The sequence below is a fragment of the Euleptes europaea genome, chromosome 1, assembly GCF_029931775.1.
Source record: "Euleptes europaea isolate rEulEur1 chromosome 1, rEulEur1.hap1, whole genome shotgun sequence".
In the NCBI taxonomy this organism is placed as follows: Eukaryota; Metazoa; Chordata; class Lepidosauria; order Squamata; family Sphaerodactylidae; genus Euleptes; species Euleptes europaea.
The window spans coordinates 86,072,007-86,088,441 of NC_079312.1; the positions used below are offsets into that span (position 1 = coordinate 86,072,007).

A 16,435-nucleotide genomic window follows, 5' to 3' on the forward strand; every position below is an offset into this window, starting at 1 on the left:
ACATGTGAACCTCTGTGTTGATGCTTCCCTTTATGAGTTTCATCACTCAGTGCAATTTGCCAGAAGCAGGAATATCTTGATCTGATATCTTCCTGTTTATTGGCTGTGCTTTTGGAATCTATGTGGAATTCAAAGGTGTGTACGCCTCTACTGTCTTGGCAGAGGGGGAAGAACATCACCCTGCAGACATAGTTTCCTTTTTATTTGCTGGTCCTTCATTGATTTTAATGGGACTCGGTGGAGAAATGAGAGCTTGTAACTTGTTAGTTTAAGTATTTTCATTTTGAGTTCAACAGCTTGGTTTTGTGCCATAAATTAAGTTCAGCAACATGGTCATTTATAAAACTGTTATTTTTCTCAAAACTAGCTAGTGAGTAAATGAAGTACATTAACCCATAGATAGATGGATCATGATGGGTAGCCGTATTAGTCTGTCCGTAGGTCGGCCCTGGTTAGTATTTGGATGGGAGACCACCAAGGAATACCAGGGTTGCTGTGCGGAGGAAGGCACTGGCAAACCACCTCTGTTAGTCTCTTGCCATGAAAACCCCCCAAAAAAGGGGTCGCCATATGTCGGTTGCGACTTGACGGCACTTTACACACACAGCAGTAGAAAAGAGCAAGAGTCCAGTAGCACCTCAAAGACTAACAAAATTTCTGGTAGGGTATGAGCTTTCGTGAGTCACAGCTCACTTCTTCAGGTACAGCTAAAATGTGAGTCCATCAATCCTTAAATAGAGAAGAGTAAATTCAGACACCCACTGGGGAAAATGTGTGGGGATAGCAAGGTGACCTCTGAAGGTTGGAAAATGCATACATAATCACGGGTGACCGTGAGGGAGACAGCCATGCGTAGGGTTGCCAGGTCCCTCTTTGCCACCCAGCCTGAGGAGGGCAGGGTCTGGGGAGGGGGGGGACTTCAGTGCTATGAAAGTACAATTGCCAAAGTGGCCATTTTCACCAGGTGAACTATTCTCTATTGGCTGGAGATCAATTGTAATAGCAGGAGATCTCCCTCTACTGCCTGGAGGTTGGCAACCCTAACCATGAATAAAAGGCCAATGTTTGCCAGCACCTTCAGTTGAGATCACAAGCCAACAAACAGTCATTGCTATGCAATTGTATAGGACCAAACATGTGGGTTCTTTTCATCCTGTTCCTGTTAAATACATGTGCTCCATACTGCTCCAGCTGTAGCACCCATATTGTTCTACAAATTAAATATTTGGAGTTGCTTCTTCATGTAGGTTTTGCTCTGGTTTAACATACAAATCAGGGCAGATATTTTTGGTTTAACTTGTCATTGCCTCATTGTCTTCTGGGGTTTCTTCTGCCTTGTTCTGATCTTTCCCAAACTGATCTTTCCCATTTTTTGATGGGTTCATCCACATCAGCATCATTTCCTTTGCTTCGGCCCCCTGTGACTGCTTTCACCTTTCCCCCACTTGAGGGTATTTGGCAGCATTGTTCTCCTCTCTTCCATTTTATCCTCACAAAACTCTGTGTTGTACTTTAGGCTGAGAGTGTGTGACTGGCTTAGGATCACCCAGCAAGCTGCCATGGCAGTGTGGGGGTTCAAACTGTGGTTTCCCAGATCCTAGTCCAATACTCTAACTGTTATGCCACACTGGTACTTTCACACTGGTTATAATGATCTAGTGATCAAAGAAGGCAAGGCCAAAATGCCAGTGGTGGTGGGAAAATGAAAACTCATTGAATGGAAACTAAAAATTGACTTTTTCCATGCAATAAATTTTAATTGGTATTTTGCCTTGCTTTCTTTCATCTTGGTGACTGGTGCAGCCCTCTTGTTTTTCTATACTAATCTATTGTCATGATCTACTAGTCTGTTTGAATTTTCAGCTTTCCGCTTTTAAAAGTAAATATCTAACGTTTGTTACAGATGCACATCTTTCCCCTTATGTCTCTGCAACAACAAGGGCTAGAGACTTTTTGTACAAATAAAAATGTTCAGTGGAACTAGAAGACTGTGACAGTAGATTGTGATAACATTATAATTCTGTAGCACAATAGCATGGTGCAGCATGGGGAAAATGCAGGCAGAAAGTACACAAAAAATTCCATATAGACACTCCATTACTAATGCAAATTCCTCTGCATTCACTGTGGCAATGACAGAGAACTGGAGAATCCTTCAATTGGTTCTTTTGGTTCTTCTCATGTGCTGACCAAAGAACATAAATTATTCTAAGAATTGCCGCTTTCATGTCACCTTTTTCTATATTTCCCTTTCCTTCCTTCTCATTGGAAAAATTCTGAAATAGAACCTATTAAAAGAATGAAAAAGATTACACAACTGTTTATCATAATTTTCTCATAGTTTCTTGAGATCTGAGCCCTAACTTGTTCCATTTGGAGAATACTGGAGCTATTGATAAATTCTTGCCAAGGCCTCCCACCTTCTTTTTAAAAATGTTCTTCCAGAATATGTTGCAAAATTTATCATAAATCCCTCATGATAGCTAGTAATGAGCATATATTTGCTGATTCCTAATTGTATGACAATATGTCACCCATTTATCTGTATACTTCTTAGAGGATTTCACATGTATTTGTCATAGATTTATTCAGAAGCGTTTCATTGCTATGGACTTTTTTTCTTCCAAATATGAAGCATTGAGGAAGTAATCATTTGTTTGTGTAAAGTGCCATCAGGTCGCAGCTGACTTATGGTGACCCCAGCAAGGCAAGTGAGAAGCAGAGGTGTTTTGCCATTGCCTTCCTCTGCAGAGTCTTGGTGGTTTCCCTTCCAAGTAGCAACCCTGCTTAAATTCCGAGATCTGACAAGATTGGGCTATTCCGTGCTGCCTTCCCTCCCAGTCGTTTCCTTGACCTTAATATATTTCCCCTACAATAATCATTCTCATCACATCCAGCAAACAATAATTCCTTTTGCTCTTTAATAAAATCTTTGCTTTATATAATCCCCAGTTCATGAAAAGGTAGACTTGTCCTTATTCACAGGTGCCTGTTAGGGAAAAGGAAAGACCTAGAATTTTGTCTTGAGGTCTACCTACAGCTGCAGTTGCCTGGTTCCTCCTAACCCACCTTCAACCTGTCACTAAACCACAACATTTGATAAGATCAGTCTCTGGCAACCAACTGCTTGCTGCTACTTCCCTGACACAATGAAGTCTGTGGGTTACTTCTTAGAAGCTCAGTGATCCTATTGTTTCGCTCACAATGCTTTATGCTGCAGGCTTTGGATTAAGCTCAAGGCTACGTGAACAAGCTTGGCTATGTTTCTATCATGCTGATAAATAGCTGGTTGTTACAGTAGGTCTTTTCTATGCCTTTCCCTCCTCCCTTCTCTAGTGACTCTCCCCATGTAAGACTGCCAGCTGCCATTCCCAGCCTGGATTCTGTCAGCACTCTTTCCTAATGCCAACAAAAGAGCAAATAGACAACATCCATAGCATTAACAAAATAGCGAGAACAAATCCATGGCTAAGATTGCGCAGAAAGTTTTGGCAGACAAGCATTCACTTGCGTCCAGCAGTCAAAAAATGTCCTGGATTTCAATGGAATAACCTAAGATCTGTGGATCAGAGGCCAATAATGCGCTTCTAATCCACTTTAATGCACTTTGCAACTGAATTTTAATTTGTGAAATGGCAAAATCCACTTCAAACAATCACTAATGTGCATTGAAAGTGGATTGAAAGTGCATTATTCAGCGAGTGCCAAAGTGCCGGCAGGCCACCAGGCAGCACATAGGATGTCATGTAGGGTTGCCAACCTCCAGGTAGTAGCAGGAGATCTGCTATTTCAACTGATCTCCAGCCGATAGAGATCAGTTCACCTGGAGAAAATGGCTGCTTTGGCAATTGGACTCTATGGCATTGAAGTCCCTCTCTTCTCCAAACCATGCCCTCCTCAGGCTCCGCCCTAAAAACCTCCCGCCGGTGGCGAAGAAGGACCTGGCAACCCTAATGTCATGACACCACATTTCTAGCTGGAAAAGCCAAGGCACATCTGGCAAGTGTTACAGTGGACAGGTAGGGTTGCCAACCTCCAAGTACTAGTTGGAGATCTACTATAACAACTGATCTCCAGCCGATAGAGATCAGTTCACCTGGAGAAAATGGCCGCTTTGGCAATTGGATTCTATGGCATTGAAGTCCCTCCCCTCCCCAAACCCCGCCCTCCTGAGGCTCAAACTCCCGCCAGTGGAGAAGAGGGACCTGGCAATCCTATGGACAGGGGGCATGTGTATGTGCATGTGTGTATGCAGAGACTTCCCACTTCTTTCCCCCTTCCCATCGGGTATTTTGGGTCGCCACCACCCAAGCAGATTTGCCCTTCCCCCATTTACCAGTGGCCCATTTATCTGGCGTATTAGCCACAAATAAAATTTATTATTATTATTATTACCAGTGACCTGGGATACTGGTTGGGCTCTGTGTGCATGAGAGGAGTGTGGATGCTCCTAGCTCTCACCCAGCCTAGCCAGGAGGTTATAGCGTAATGCATGGATGAAACGGACAGATGCACAGGTGAGACTGTATTCACTGCAGTACAGCTTTATGCTCTAGAGCACAAGTACAGAGGGAAAAGTTTTATTACAGCACTAAGGACCATTGCAGAACTAACAACAACAAAAAATACTTGAGGCAAGTCTGACACAAGACGTCTGATACTGATACAAGTGGTCCCCGTGTTTTCTTAAAGATGCAGTGCATGGATTATTGGCTTTGGTGCATGCAAACAAGAACTCTGAAAAACCAGGATCTCATGTAGCGTGTACAGAGGCTGTATGCATGTGCAGAACCCATACATTGTCCCTTTCAGACACCATGGCAATCATATGTATCAGGGAGATCATGGTTTGCAGGCTCCCAGTATGTGAATAGTATTGTCTGAAAAGGGCTTAAGTGTTTTGCATATGTAGTTGGGGCCTTTCAGTTTGAGTTGGCATTTGTTGATGAGATAAGCAGCTAGGGTTGGGTATTTTGGTCTCTTTAAAACAAAAAATGTTTGTGGTGACATTTGTAATGCATTGGGAAAAGCCAATTTTAATCAATAAATTTAAATTTAAGTGAAATCCAGCAAAAGGCCTAAATCTACCTGAAATAATTGAAATTAGGACTGTTATTTCTGGGTTGGGAAATTCCTAGAGATTTGGGGGCAGAGCCTGGGGAGGATGGAGTGTTTGGTGTGGAAGGAGTTCAGCAGAGTATGATGCCAATAACATCCACCCTAAAAAGCTGCCATTTTATCCAGGGGAACTGATGTATATATTCTGGAAATCAGTTGTAATCCCAGGAAAACTCCAAACCCCATCTGGAGATTAGCGACCATAGTTGGAACCAAAATGCATAGTCAGTGCTGAACAGGATTGCCAACCTCCAGGTACTAGCTAGAGATCTCCTGCGATTACAACTGATCTCCAGAATATAGAGATCAGTTCCCCTGGATAAAATGGCCGCTTTGGCAATTGGACTCTATGGCATTGAAGTCCCTCCCCTCCCCAAACCCTGCTCTCCTTAAGCCCCACTCCCAAAACCTCCCATTGGTGACGAAGAGGGACCTGGCAGTCCTAGTGCTGAAATGTATGTGTTACATGGTTTGCTGCATTGTTTCTCGTAAACCATGCACTCCATTCTAATGAAGGTTTCAAATCAAGACCTTTATGTCTTGGCCAATCGGAAAATCTGCTGAGAGCCTAAAAATCACATGGTTAAATGTTTAGATTTGTCTATTCTTTTTTCTTTTTCTTTTCTAAAGAGAACGAGAGTTGGAGGCAGATTTTCTTATTTTGGCTCTTCTGATATCTTTTGCAGCTTATCAATGGAATCCCTCACCTTGTGTACATATGTCGGAACGGTTTCAGTGGGAACCTTTCATCCAACCGTTTTGTGAGTGACAGAGTTTGGCACTCGGTCCATCTGGAGGTGAAAGGCAATTCCATCCGCCTGCTTGTTGACAGCTCGGGAAACGCGTCTCTACAGCTGCCAGAGGCCTGCCGCAGTTCCCATTCCAGGAGAGATCTGCTCATTGGGGGGTTTGTTCAGCATCATCAGGCCCAGAAGGTCACCAATGGGTTCAGAGGCTGCCTGGATGCCATCACGCTTGACGGAAGAGAGCTGGTCGTTCTGCCGAAGGAAAAGAGGTCCAGAGGGGTCGTTGAAGAGGCAGGCGTTCGGCAGTGCTGCTCCCAAACTGGGGCCTGTCGCAACAACCCCTGCCTCAACGACGGGCTGTGCGCTGAGAAGCAAAGCGGAGGTAGGTGCTGTTTTCACAGAAACAAAGGGGAAGGGGGTCAGGCGAGGGGAATTGCCAGCGTTCGTCACACTTGAAGGCAAAGAGACTTCACAGAAGTCCTGTGCAAGCATGTCCTGCTAGTGAAATATGAAGTTAGACACACGTTATAAGCAGCTGCTGCTTGGTTTTTCATGTTGTGTTTGTGTGTATTTTATGCACATGTTCTCCTTTGAAGTCTTCCCTGCTAGTGCAGGAACCAATGGCACAGTGTATGCACCCAAAGGGAGAAGGGCGTGGAATAGGTAATGGTTGTAGCCCGTGGCAAGGAAGATTTGGATGGCAGGGATGTATGTGATTGGTAGGATGGTGTAGACAGCCTTCTGAACTTGAACAGAAGAAGAGTCCAAAGTTTGGAGCTCTAAAGGATCTAAAGTTAGGTGGTTTGGAGCAGTGGACTGGAGAACCGGGTTTGATTCCCCGCTCCTCCACATGAGCGGCGGAGGCTAATTTGGTGAACTGGATTTGTTTCCCTACTCCTACTTGCGAAGCTAGCTTGGTGACCTTGGACTGGTCACACTCTCTCAGCCTCATCTACCTCACAGGGAGTCTGTTGTGGGGAGGGGAAGGGAAGGTGATTGTAAGCCGGTTTGATTCTTCCTTAAGTGGTAGAGAAAGTCGGCATATAAAAACCAACTCTTCTTCTTCTACATCAATCAGCTGTGTTTTGCCATATGAGGATTTTGGAAGGCAAGCTGTCACAATGGGACAGAGTGCTTAAATGATAAGGAAGTTGGAAGTGCCAAGGGGGCACTGTTACCCAAATCAGTCCCTGTGCCCAATCTGCCACCATAAGGGCATCCCCTTTTCCGGCCTTGGTCGGGAAAGAGAGCGGGGTATAAATCTAACAAAATAAAAATATGTACAGATTAAGCAAAAGACACTGGGGTAAACCTGAGTGAAACATGGGGAAATCAATATAAAAAGACATGAAAGCCAGTACAGTCCTGTCAACCATAGTAATTTGAAACCAGATACCTAAGTGTATTTCTCCCAGAGAAAATGTTACCTTCGGGGGAGGGGGGACAGGGGAGTAAGCCAGCTATCTGTGAAAACTAGGACAGCTGGAAGCAGGATAGGGGAAGAAGAAAGCAAATCTACTTAGTCTTGAAGAAGATCCCAGTGTGTCCATGTTAGTGTGGAAGATGGTTTTGAGGGCCATCTACAAAATGAGGGGGGGCTTGCCCAGCCCATCTTATGCCCCTGAGTTGACCCATTGGTCAAACTGGGTGTGAAGCTAGCTGTTGAAATCCCACTGGACCAATGGTGTAAATTTGGGATGCCTGTTGGTGGATGCAGGGGCTGTCCTTTGATGGGTGCAAGTGAGGAATTAAGAACCTATCGTCGTCACAAACTTTGGAGTGCAATTTGTCATAGGATAGTGAAACCAGCCTAGGAGTAAAAGGGCATCTGAGGAACTTTGATGATGCAAGAAGGGTGATTGATTTAACAAGGTATAATTCTTGACACAATGACTTTTCCTGGCAGATAATTGTGGCAAATAATTGCTCTGTCCAGAATGGCATTTGCAGATGAGATACAAAAGGGGTTTGATTATTTTATCTGACAAACGTAGGTCATTGTATAAGAGCCAAGATGGTGAGGGGCTATGAGAACAGGCTGAGCTGATGTCCTCCTGTCGCCTTCAAGGTGTCAAATGGCCTTTCCTGTCAAGAAACCTGTTTGCCACTCTGGACTTGCAATCCTTGAAATGTAAAACAAAAGGATGTCTTTCTCTTCACCTCTGGTATGCATTGACCAGAGGTTTTTGGAGTCTGCATCCTGTCTTTTTCCATTCCTGCATTTCTGCCACCTGTTCAGCCCAAAAGTTCTCTCGTTGAGATGCTGCCAGAGTCTCTATAAGAAAGATATGGTCCGGCATGCTTTTCCCCCGTTGCTGGTCCCTGTATTGGGTACAGGCTACAGTAACAGCACTCAGTACTATAATACCAGAGGCAGTGATGACTCTGGTGAAAGGATTTTTACTAGCAAGATGTGGAAAACAGCACATTTGGAATGAATGATAACTTTAGGAGTTAGCCAGTGTTACAACCACTGGCTTTCTCCTATCTCAAAATCAGTTTCTTTTTTGTGTGCAAAACTATGGATGGGGTTCCTGGGCATCTATTTAACAGGGAGTTGGCTCTCCAACAGCCTCTGGATGAGGACCATCTGTACAAAACAGCTTTCATTATGCCCATAGAAATTCTTGCTTATATTCACTTATACAGCCTTTGTGAATTAATTGATTCATTTTAACTGATTTTTTAATTTTCACTCGTAAAACTGTGAAAGCCCCCATCTGGAAGCTCTGATGCTGCTGGGCAGTATTGCTGAGCTGTGCAGTGACAGGGACAATGCACACACCTGTCTTAGTGGGGAAAACACCTGTACTGGACTTTCACAAGAACGACACACATCCTCTCCCACTGGCATTCTACTCTGAAGTCTGTGGATGGATGTGGCATATGAGAGGAGACAGCACAAAGTCTGTACGAGATGCTTCCGGGGTTGCAGAAACTTCCCCTTTCCTTCTCCTGAGGGTGGGGATGGGGTCGAGGGATGTGTAAAGGTGGCTTTGATACCAGTGTGTGGTGATGGGAGATATGTACCAAGCAGCCCTTTGAACCTCCTCTTATAGGCATGTATTCCTTTGTTATTTCTGCCCAGGGGCCGGCTGCTGAGTTGCAAGCCCTGACAGGAGCTGAGCAGCTTGAAAAGTAGAAAGCCCAAACTCTGCTTTCCTTCAACTCATAACAAAAGGGGCAGAATGCCAGTCAGCAGCAGCAGCCCTTGTAATACAGGAGAACTTGTTCAAATATAAAATTTTAACAGGGACAGGTAGCATAAGTGCATGACCTTGAAGACTGTGCGCATGTATGCATCATACAGTGTACCCTGGGAACATGCATTTATGTGTGCTTCTGCAAAAATGCCTGTAGGCTGTCACTTGGGTTAATGTGGAAGGCACAGTCAGGATGTCCTAGACAACTGGTGACTGACCAGATCAGCCATGGGGCTGATCATATGCTGGGCGTTTTAAGTCTTCAGGACCGGAAATTCTTTTTCTTCCATATTATTGTAACTGGTGAAATCTCCCTTCAGATTGACAGCTGTGTTGGGAAAGGGGGCCTGGGCGGGGCTTCACTTGTCTCTGAGTGGCAGCTGCAGGCAGAGGTCTTAGAATTCTGCACACAGAACTATGTCGCCTTTCATCTCTTGTGCTGTAAGTTTCCCCAGCAAGGGCAAAAGCAGTTTGGAAGTGGTGCTTTTCAGTGGGAAACCAGCATTGGTCATAGAAAGGTTAAAAAACCTGTCTCCCCATGTGCCGATCCTTTCTTTAAAATTGCAGGTCTCAGGAGCTGCGTTCCATGAAATACAGAAGTCTGTCAGAAGAATAACCAACATTATATGTAATGTGTAGTGTTACCTTTAGTCTCCCTCACACATCTAGGGTCTACACTGGTGAAATCACATGCCATGCTAGTGACTGCAATAGCTTTGGCAGTGTGGGAGGGAGGGAATCACATTTTCCCAGTAACTGTATTGGTTTGATTGGGCAGAAAATGTGATTAGCAGAAGCATACTGTCCTAGCTGTGGGAACAGGGTGCTATTTGGATCCACTGCAATAAATAGGTATCAGTTGTACATTGCTCACATAAAATCATCATCACCTGAAGCATGCTCTGGTTGCATATGTGGGTGGCTGATGTGGTTTTTTAAACGTTCCTCTCTTTTTTGTTATTAGGTTATTCTTGCATCTGCCCCATCCAGTTTTCAGGTGAGCTCTGTGAAGTTGCTGACAGCCTTTGTGAAGCCAAGCCCTGCTTACATGGAGGGACCTGCACCATCTCTGAGAGAGGCAGCTATAAATGCCACTGCCCAGATTGGCACTGGGGGAAAAGGTAAGAATGCCCTTTAAAGCGCAGACCCCATGTTTTTAGCTTAAATGGCATAGGAAACAAGGATCATACCTCCAATGAAAACCTGGAAATTACACTGCTGCAGATGTCACAACTGATTCACACATATCTGTTGGACCCTCAGTAACTGCAGCATCAAGTGATAACATGCTTGTATGAAGGGTTTGTCAAAGAAATGTTTCATACAATTTCATGCCACTCCAGACACAGTGTTTGTCAATGGATTAAATTTACACAGCTGATAGCCATTAACAGTGCAATCCTATGCAGTTATGCTAGTCCAAAACAATTTAAGTCAGGAGGTTAGACTTGGGGTAACTGCATAGGACTGTTTCAGGATTGTTTTGCTGAGTGAGTGCATTTTTAAATAGCACTGGGAAAATGGTCAATAGATTGACTTGGCTTTGGATCTCCTAATTTTTCTACTAGCTCAGTGGGTGGATGGAGCAGGTTTGACTTCCTCCAAGGGCTATGCTGAGGATCATGATACCTTGCAGCCTTGCAGGATGGGGCTGCAGGAAGGAGAGGAATGGCATGAGTTTGCCTCCTCCCCGCCCCCACATCTTTGCCAGTGGAGAAGCTGATGGGATCCCACTTCTTGTGATTACACAATCACCACCTAGATTACGTGGCGTAACAATTACAGGCAGAGCATGTGGCTTAATTTTATTGATTTTTCACTTTAGACAATGAATATTTCCTCGGTTACAAACCAAGAAAGATCTTGTATCCGCCCCCAAGGCCTGCATCCCTAATAGGTCCTCTGCTGCCCTCTAAATTTACAGCAAGGGCCTTTCTGTAAGCGCAAACTGTGCTGGTGAGCAGAACGGAGCCATTGTTCTGAGCAAATCAGTGATCACCTGGATAGCCGGTGCTGCTGGTCTGTCGCCCCAGCTCAGTCTATGATCCAGTTCTTTGGAGTTCCCATTAAGTTAACAGTAGCTGTCTGTGTAGTACCTCCTCCACTGTTTATGTGGCTAGTGATGAAACGCACAGCAGCTGCAAATGGGAGACCACTGCAGCATCAGCTATCCACACATCATCAGTGTTTGAGGAATAATAGATCACTTACATCTCTTGCATATAGCTAGGACCACAGAGCAATAAAAAACACTCCATATGAGTAGGGTTGCCAGGTAGTTTTATGTACTGCTGTATCTTTGTTTCCTGCTGCAACCTCCAGGTAGTAGCTGGAGATCTCAAGCTATTACAACTGATCTCCAGCCGATAGATATCAGTTCACCTGGAGAAAATGGCTGCTTTGGCAATTGGACTCTATGGCAATAAATTCCCTCCCCAAACCCCACCCTCAGGCTCCACCCCAAAACCCTCCCACCGGTTGTGAAGAGGGACCTGGCAACCCTACATACCAGACTGTGGTTGAAGTACGTTTGGCCTAAGGGGAAAAAATCGCTCAGATCAATGTATAGTGATCCTCAACAGTGCTACACGAGGAAAATGCACAAATGGTCACTAGATGGCGTTGCTATATCATCACACCACCTTTTTAGAGGCCTTTCTTTGGGTGCCAAGACTAGGAAGAGAAATGATATGTTGTTTCATGCATGGAAATACTTTTTCCACATATTTTTATCAATGATCCTACCTTTCCTATAAACATATTTTGTACTGGTTCATCTGAATCTGATTCCTGATTTGCTATAGTTATTTGGGGAGAAGTCCCATTGAAAGGAACAAGAGTGACGCCACTGGTTTCAGTGGGATAGTCTCGATTAACTCTAGCTGGATTAGGATCCAGATGTTTTATTTCTTGGGTACTGTGAAAGCCCAGCTGTTTTTACAGATAGAATCTCTGGTTCATCTCCTCAAATGTCACCCTATCTTCCATTACCTCCTCTACAGATGTGAAAAGATTGCCGAGGAATGCCTGGAGAATCCGTGCCTGAACTCTGGCCGCTGTATGAATTCTGATGGCTCCGTTCATTGCATTTGCACGGGTGATTTCCAGGGGGCCTTCTGCACACAGAGGATTGTGACCCCGACCATTGGGCAGTCCGACTGGATCCTGGGGTCTGATAAGATCGCTGCAATTTCAGCTGGGGTGTTAGGTTTAATCATCCTGGTGGCAGCAGCATTCATGCTAATCCGCAAAGGCTATTGTCGCAAAGTCAAAGCCCACAAGCCGGTGGCCAAGGAAGACCCCGACCTGCTCTCCAAAAGCGAATTCTCCAAAAGTGTGGGGGTTGGAACTCAAGGACTTCCCCCCATTGAACTGAACATCCTCAGGAACGGCCACCACAGCCGCCGGAACGGTGATGCGCTAGATCCAGGCAAGCCTGCTGTCTCACCCGAGTTGGTCAACTTCAGTGCCAGCAATGTCCAGAAACAGCGAGGGGCCATTGTGTGCAGTGTGGCCCCCAATCTCCCACTTGCCCCACCATCATCTAACACTGATGAGTCCATCATGAAGAGCACCTGGGCTGGAGAAAAGATGGGTTTGTTTGACCTTCTTTCTCTCTCCCTTCTCTCTGCTGCATTAGGGTCTTTCCAGACAATGATCTTTTTGTGCAGTACGTGCACAGAGTTGCCGTTCATTTGTTGTGGGGGATTCAGAAATCTTTCCGCAAAGTGGTGTTCCTACTGTAAGGTTATCACGCTTTACCAAAATGCAAATCGTAATGTTCTGCTGCTGGGACATCCCTTTTAGTGCACTAATTTGAAATGCAAATGTACAGGGAAAGGGAGGGAGCTGTAGCTCAGTGGAAGAGCCTCTGCTTTGCATGCAGAAGGTCCCAGGTTCAATCCCAGGCGTCTCCAGTTAAAAGGATCTGGTAGGAGGTGATGTGAAAGACCTCCGCCTGAGACCCTGGAGAGACGCTTCTAGTCTGAGTAGACAATATTGACCTTTGTGGTCTAATTCAGTATAAAGCAGCTTCATGTGTGTTCATGTGTGCTCGTATGGACTTCTGAAAATGATAAACTCCCACCATGAGCCACTCCCACAATGCTGTGATCTTTCGTGAAGTTTGTTTCACATTTTTGAAGAGGCGTTTTCACTCTACCACTCAGAACACAAGAGCACTAGCAAGTGTACCTCCTCCTTCCACATCAATCCCCCAACATTTCATGAAACTTGTTTACAAGAGAAGAAAAGTAGTTCTTTGATGGCTGCATTCCCCCTTACTCATACAACACACTGGTGCAAAAATTCCCCTAATAAACGTAACTACTGCTATAGTAGGATTCACTACAGACATTACAGGTACCCAGGGTGTTGCACATTACAGGTACCCAGGGTGCTGCATTAGAGCAAGCGCTAAAAAGTCTTGAGATAATAGTTATTATCTGGAAAGACCCTAAAAGCTCTGAACATGCACAGGGTTGGTAAAAAAAGGATCAGTAATCCAGGTTACATTGTCGAATAGTCTAAGCAGATACTCTGAGCTCCACCAATGGATCCCCGGATCTCCCAGATCCTTAGCTTTCCTACAGCACAAATATCCTTGTCATGAATCTTGGTTCTCTTTCATTTAGACATTTTCACACACCACGTACCAATACACTATATTAGGTTCAAAACTGCAAATATCTTTGTCAACTGTTCCTTCAAATTCCACATCCATAATGCCAATATATTGTTTGGTATTCAGAGCTAGAGCAGCATGCCTGTGCTAAAATGCCGTTCATCCCTGGAAGGGTTTTTTTTTTTTTTTTTTGGTTGAGTCCATGCATGCTTTTCTGAGCTATAATAACCCTGTATGCTGCCATCTCCACATAAATCAACAGGTACAAAAGGGAAGGAGTACATTGTTGAGGGTCTGAGAGATTTCTGCATATCCTTGACATATTATGGGGCACTGTGATATCTCATAAGTTAACATCCTAGGTTTTTTATTATCATTCAGTTTGTGATCATTTAGTATATATGTTCAAAAATAAAATAAAATGAAGTATATCATTGTACAGAGAAAGATAGAACTGGCTAAAAATGAGCAATTACTAGTTACAAAATTCATTATAAAATATTAATATCTTTCTGATTTTATTTCAGTGTACCCAGGAGAGACGATCTACTGGCCACCCAGGTACCAGCCAGCAGATGTCCAAGAGTACCATCAATACGAGGTTATTCAAGGTCCCCTTCCACCTTCTCCATGCCGTCGCCACCGTCCTTCCATAGAGTCAGATCCCGTTGACCTTTATGGTGGATTTCCTTTTCCACTTGACCAAAACAACAAGCGAGCGCCTATCCCACCCCGCTACAGCAACCAGAACCTTGAAGACTTTTTACCCCCTGTCCCTGCTGAGCTGCCTGCTTCCCAGTGTCAGAATGAATACACGGCTATTAGCTACTACCCTTCTCAGTTGTTGGAGCACGAAGGGCCACCTTACCCTCCAGACAGTGGGTACAAGAGGGTAAGCATGAGACTCAGCGTGGCCCAACCCTCCTATGCAGACTGTGAGGCGAGGCCTACGTCCAGTGTTAGAACTCAGCCAGGACTGCCTCTGAATTACGAGGGCTCTGACATGGTGGAGAGTGACTATGGGAGCTGTGAGGAGGTGATGTTTTAGTGAGGACTTTCGCTTGACATGAGAAGGAATACGGTGCATCAGATTTCATTGGCGTCTGCAGTAGGTTTGAAGGAGAGACAAGTTCCTTTGAGTACAGATTTCTTGATATTTTTAACAGCAGCATTAACATACAGAACAACGTCGGAAACAAGCAGAGGTGTTTAAGACCTCAGTCCTGCCACCTTCAGTCGCTTCGGCCTGAATCTCAGATGGACTTTGTTGCTGCTTTCTCAGTTGGGCGGCATCTGGAGGAAACATAAAGGGTGCCTGTCAAGAAATGTATCTGTATTTCTGCTCAGCCCTAAGTGCAATTTCTTCTCAGTGATACTGGTTCCCTCAAAAACGCAGTGAGAATTGCAGTGCCATTTTCCTGTCACTTGCACAGAACAATTTGCTGTCAGGAAAAAAAAAGATAGAGTGCAGTGCATTACAGCCAAGCAATGGCAGGCACTGGTGGTTGCCAGGAGAGCAGAAAATAAGGGATGAAAAGTGCAGGGAAACTTCAGCAGAGTGACAATGAGAAATCTCTCTGTTGTTCCTTTGGTTCCAGCACCAGCACCACAGGTTTGGACTGGACTGAAAATAAGAACATTCTTTTGTCCATTTCTTCATTCCTCAGCCTGTAACCCTCAAGCCCTTTGAAGGAAAGGGACAGGAGAGGGGGGAAGGAGAGAATACCTACATTTCTATATCAAAAAGGGATGTTAAGCAGAAATCATATTACGTCACAAGAGGTGGTTATAGGTCAGTGAAAGGCTTGGACACAAACAAGCATAGAGGTATTCAAGTAGGGTCCATTTTTCACCTGGAAATCTGTCCCTTGCCTCATTTGTACCACAAGCATGGCTTGTCCCCTGTAAACGGCATCCTTTCTATTAACAACAACCCAAGAGCTCCATAGGAATCCAATAAAGCAGCTCATGTATGGAGACAGATTAGATCCTGTGATTCCTGTAATTAACCACAGCCTGTCTCATGAACACATGAAGCTGCCTTATGCTGAATCAGACCCTCGGTCCATCCAAGTCAGTATTGTCTACTCAGACCGGCAGCGGCTCTCCAGGGTCTCAGGCAGGGGTCTTTCACATCACCTACTCGCCTAGTCCCTTTAACTGGAGATGCTGGGGATTGAACCTGGGACCTTCTGCATGCCAAGCAGATGCTCTACCACTGAGCCACCGCCCCTCTCAACAAGTGTCTCCATGTACCTGCCCAAGGAGACAAGGGAAAAAAATAGACAGCATGCCTACATCAGTTTTCACACATGCCATGAACCACAAACATCTAACAAGACGTCCTGATGTACATGCACAACTCCATGCAAGGTTGTGTGTGAGAGAGTGTGTGATAGAGAGTCTGTTTATGGGCAAGCATTGCCTGGGGAAAAGAGAAGTTATGCGATGTCATCCCAAAATGGACTGTGGAGCGGATTATTTAATACAAGGCTGGCCTGTATATCTTTAATGCTTCCTTATGCACTATTTCTCTGTGAGAGTTTATTGTGTACATTTGTTTATATAAAAAGAGCAATAAAAGAGTCTTTTAAAAAATGATTTGCTTGAGGATGAATTTGGGTTGTGTGCTGACAGTGATGCGGCAGTCTACACATCCCAGAATAAAGACAGGAGGAGCTGGGCGAGGAATTTTCATTCAGACTTCAAATACCCTGACATTCCAGTAGCATTTAGATCCTGAG

General features: G+C 44.7%; 1 protein-coding gene across 1 annotated transcript in view; it reads left to right on the forward strand.

The window, feature by feature from the left end:
• The window catches only part of FAT2 (FAT atypical cadherin 2), a 76,793-nt gene extending 62,013 nt beyond the window's left edge, over window positions 1-14,780 (forward strand). Inside the window, exons 20-23 of the mRNA XM_056847555.1 lie at window positions 5,805-6,246; window positions 10,032-10,188; window positions 12,070-12,662; window positions 14,219-14,780. Coding sequence (XP_056703533.1) covers window positions 5,805-6,246; window positions 10,032-10,188; window positions 12,070-12,662; window positions 14,219-14,739 — 1,713 coding nt within the window. The 3' untranslated portion in view covers window positions 14,740-14,780. The remainder of the gene's footprint in view (window positions 1-5,804; window positions 6,247-10,031; window positions 10,189-12,069; window positions 12,663-14,218) is intronic.
• The last annotated feature ends 1,655 nt before the right edge of the window (window positions 14,781-16,435 follow it).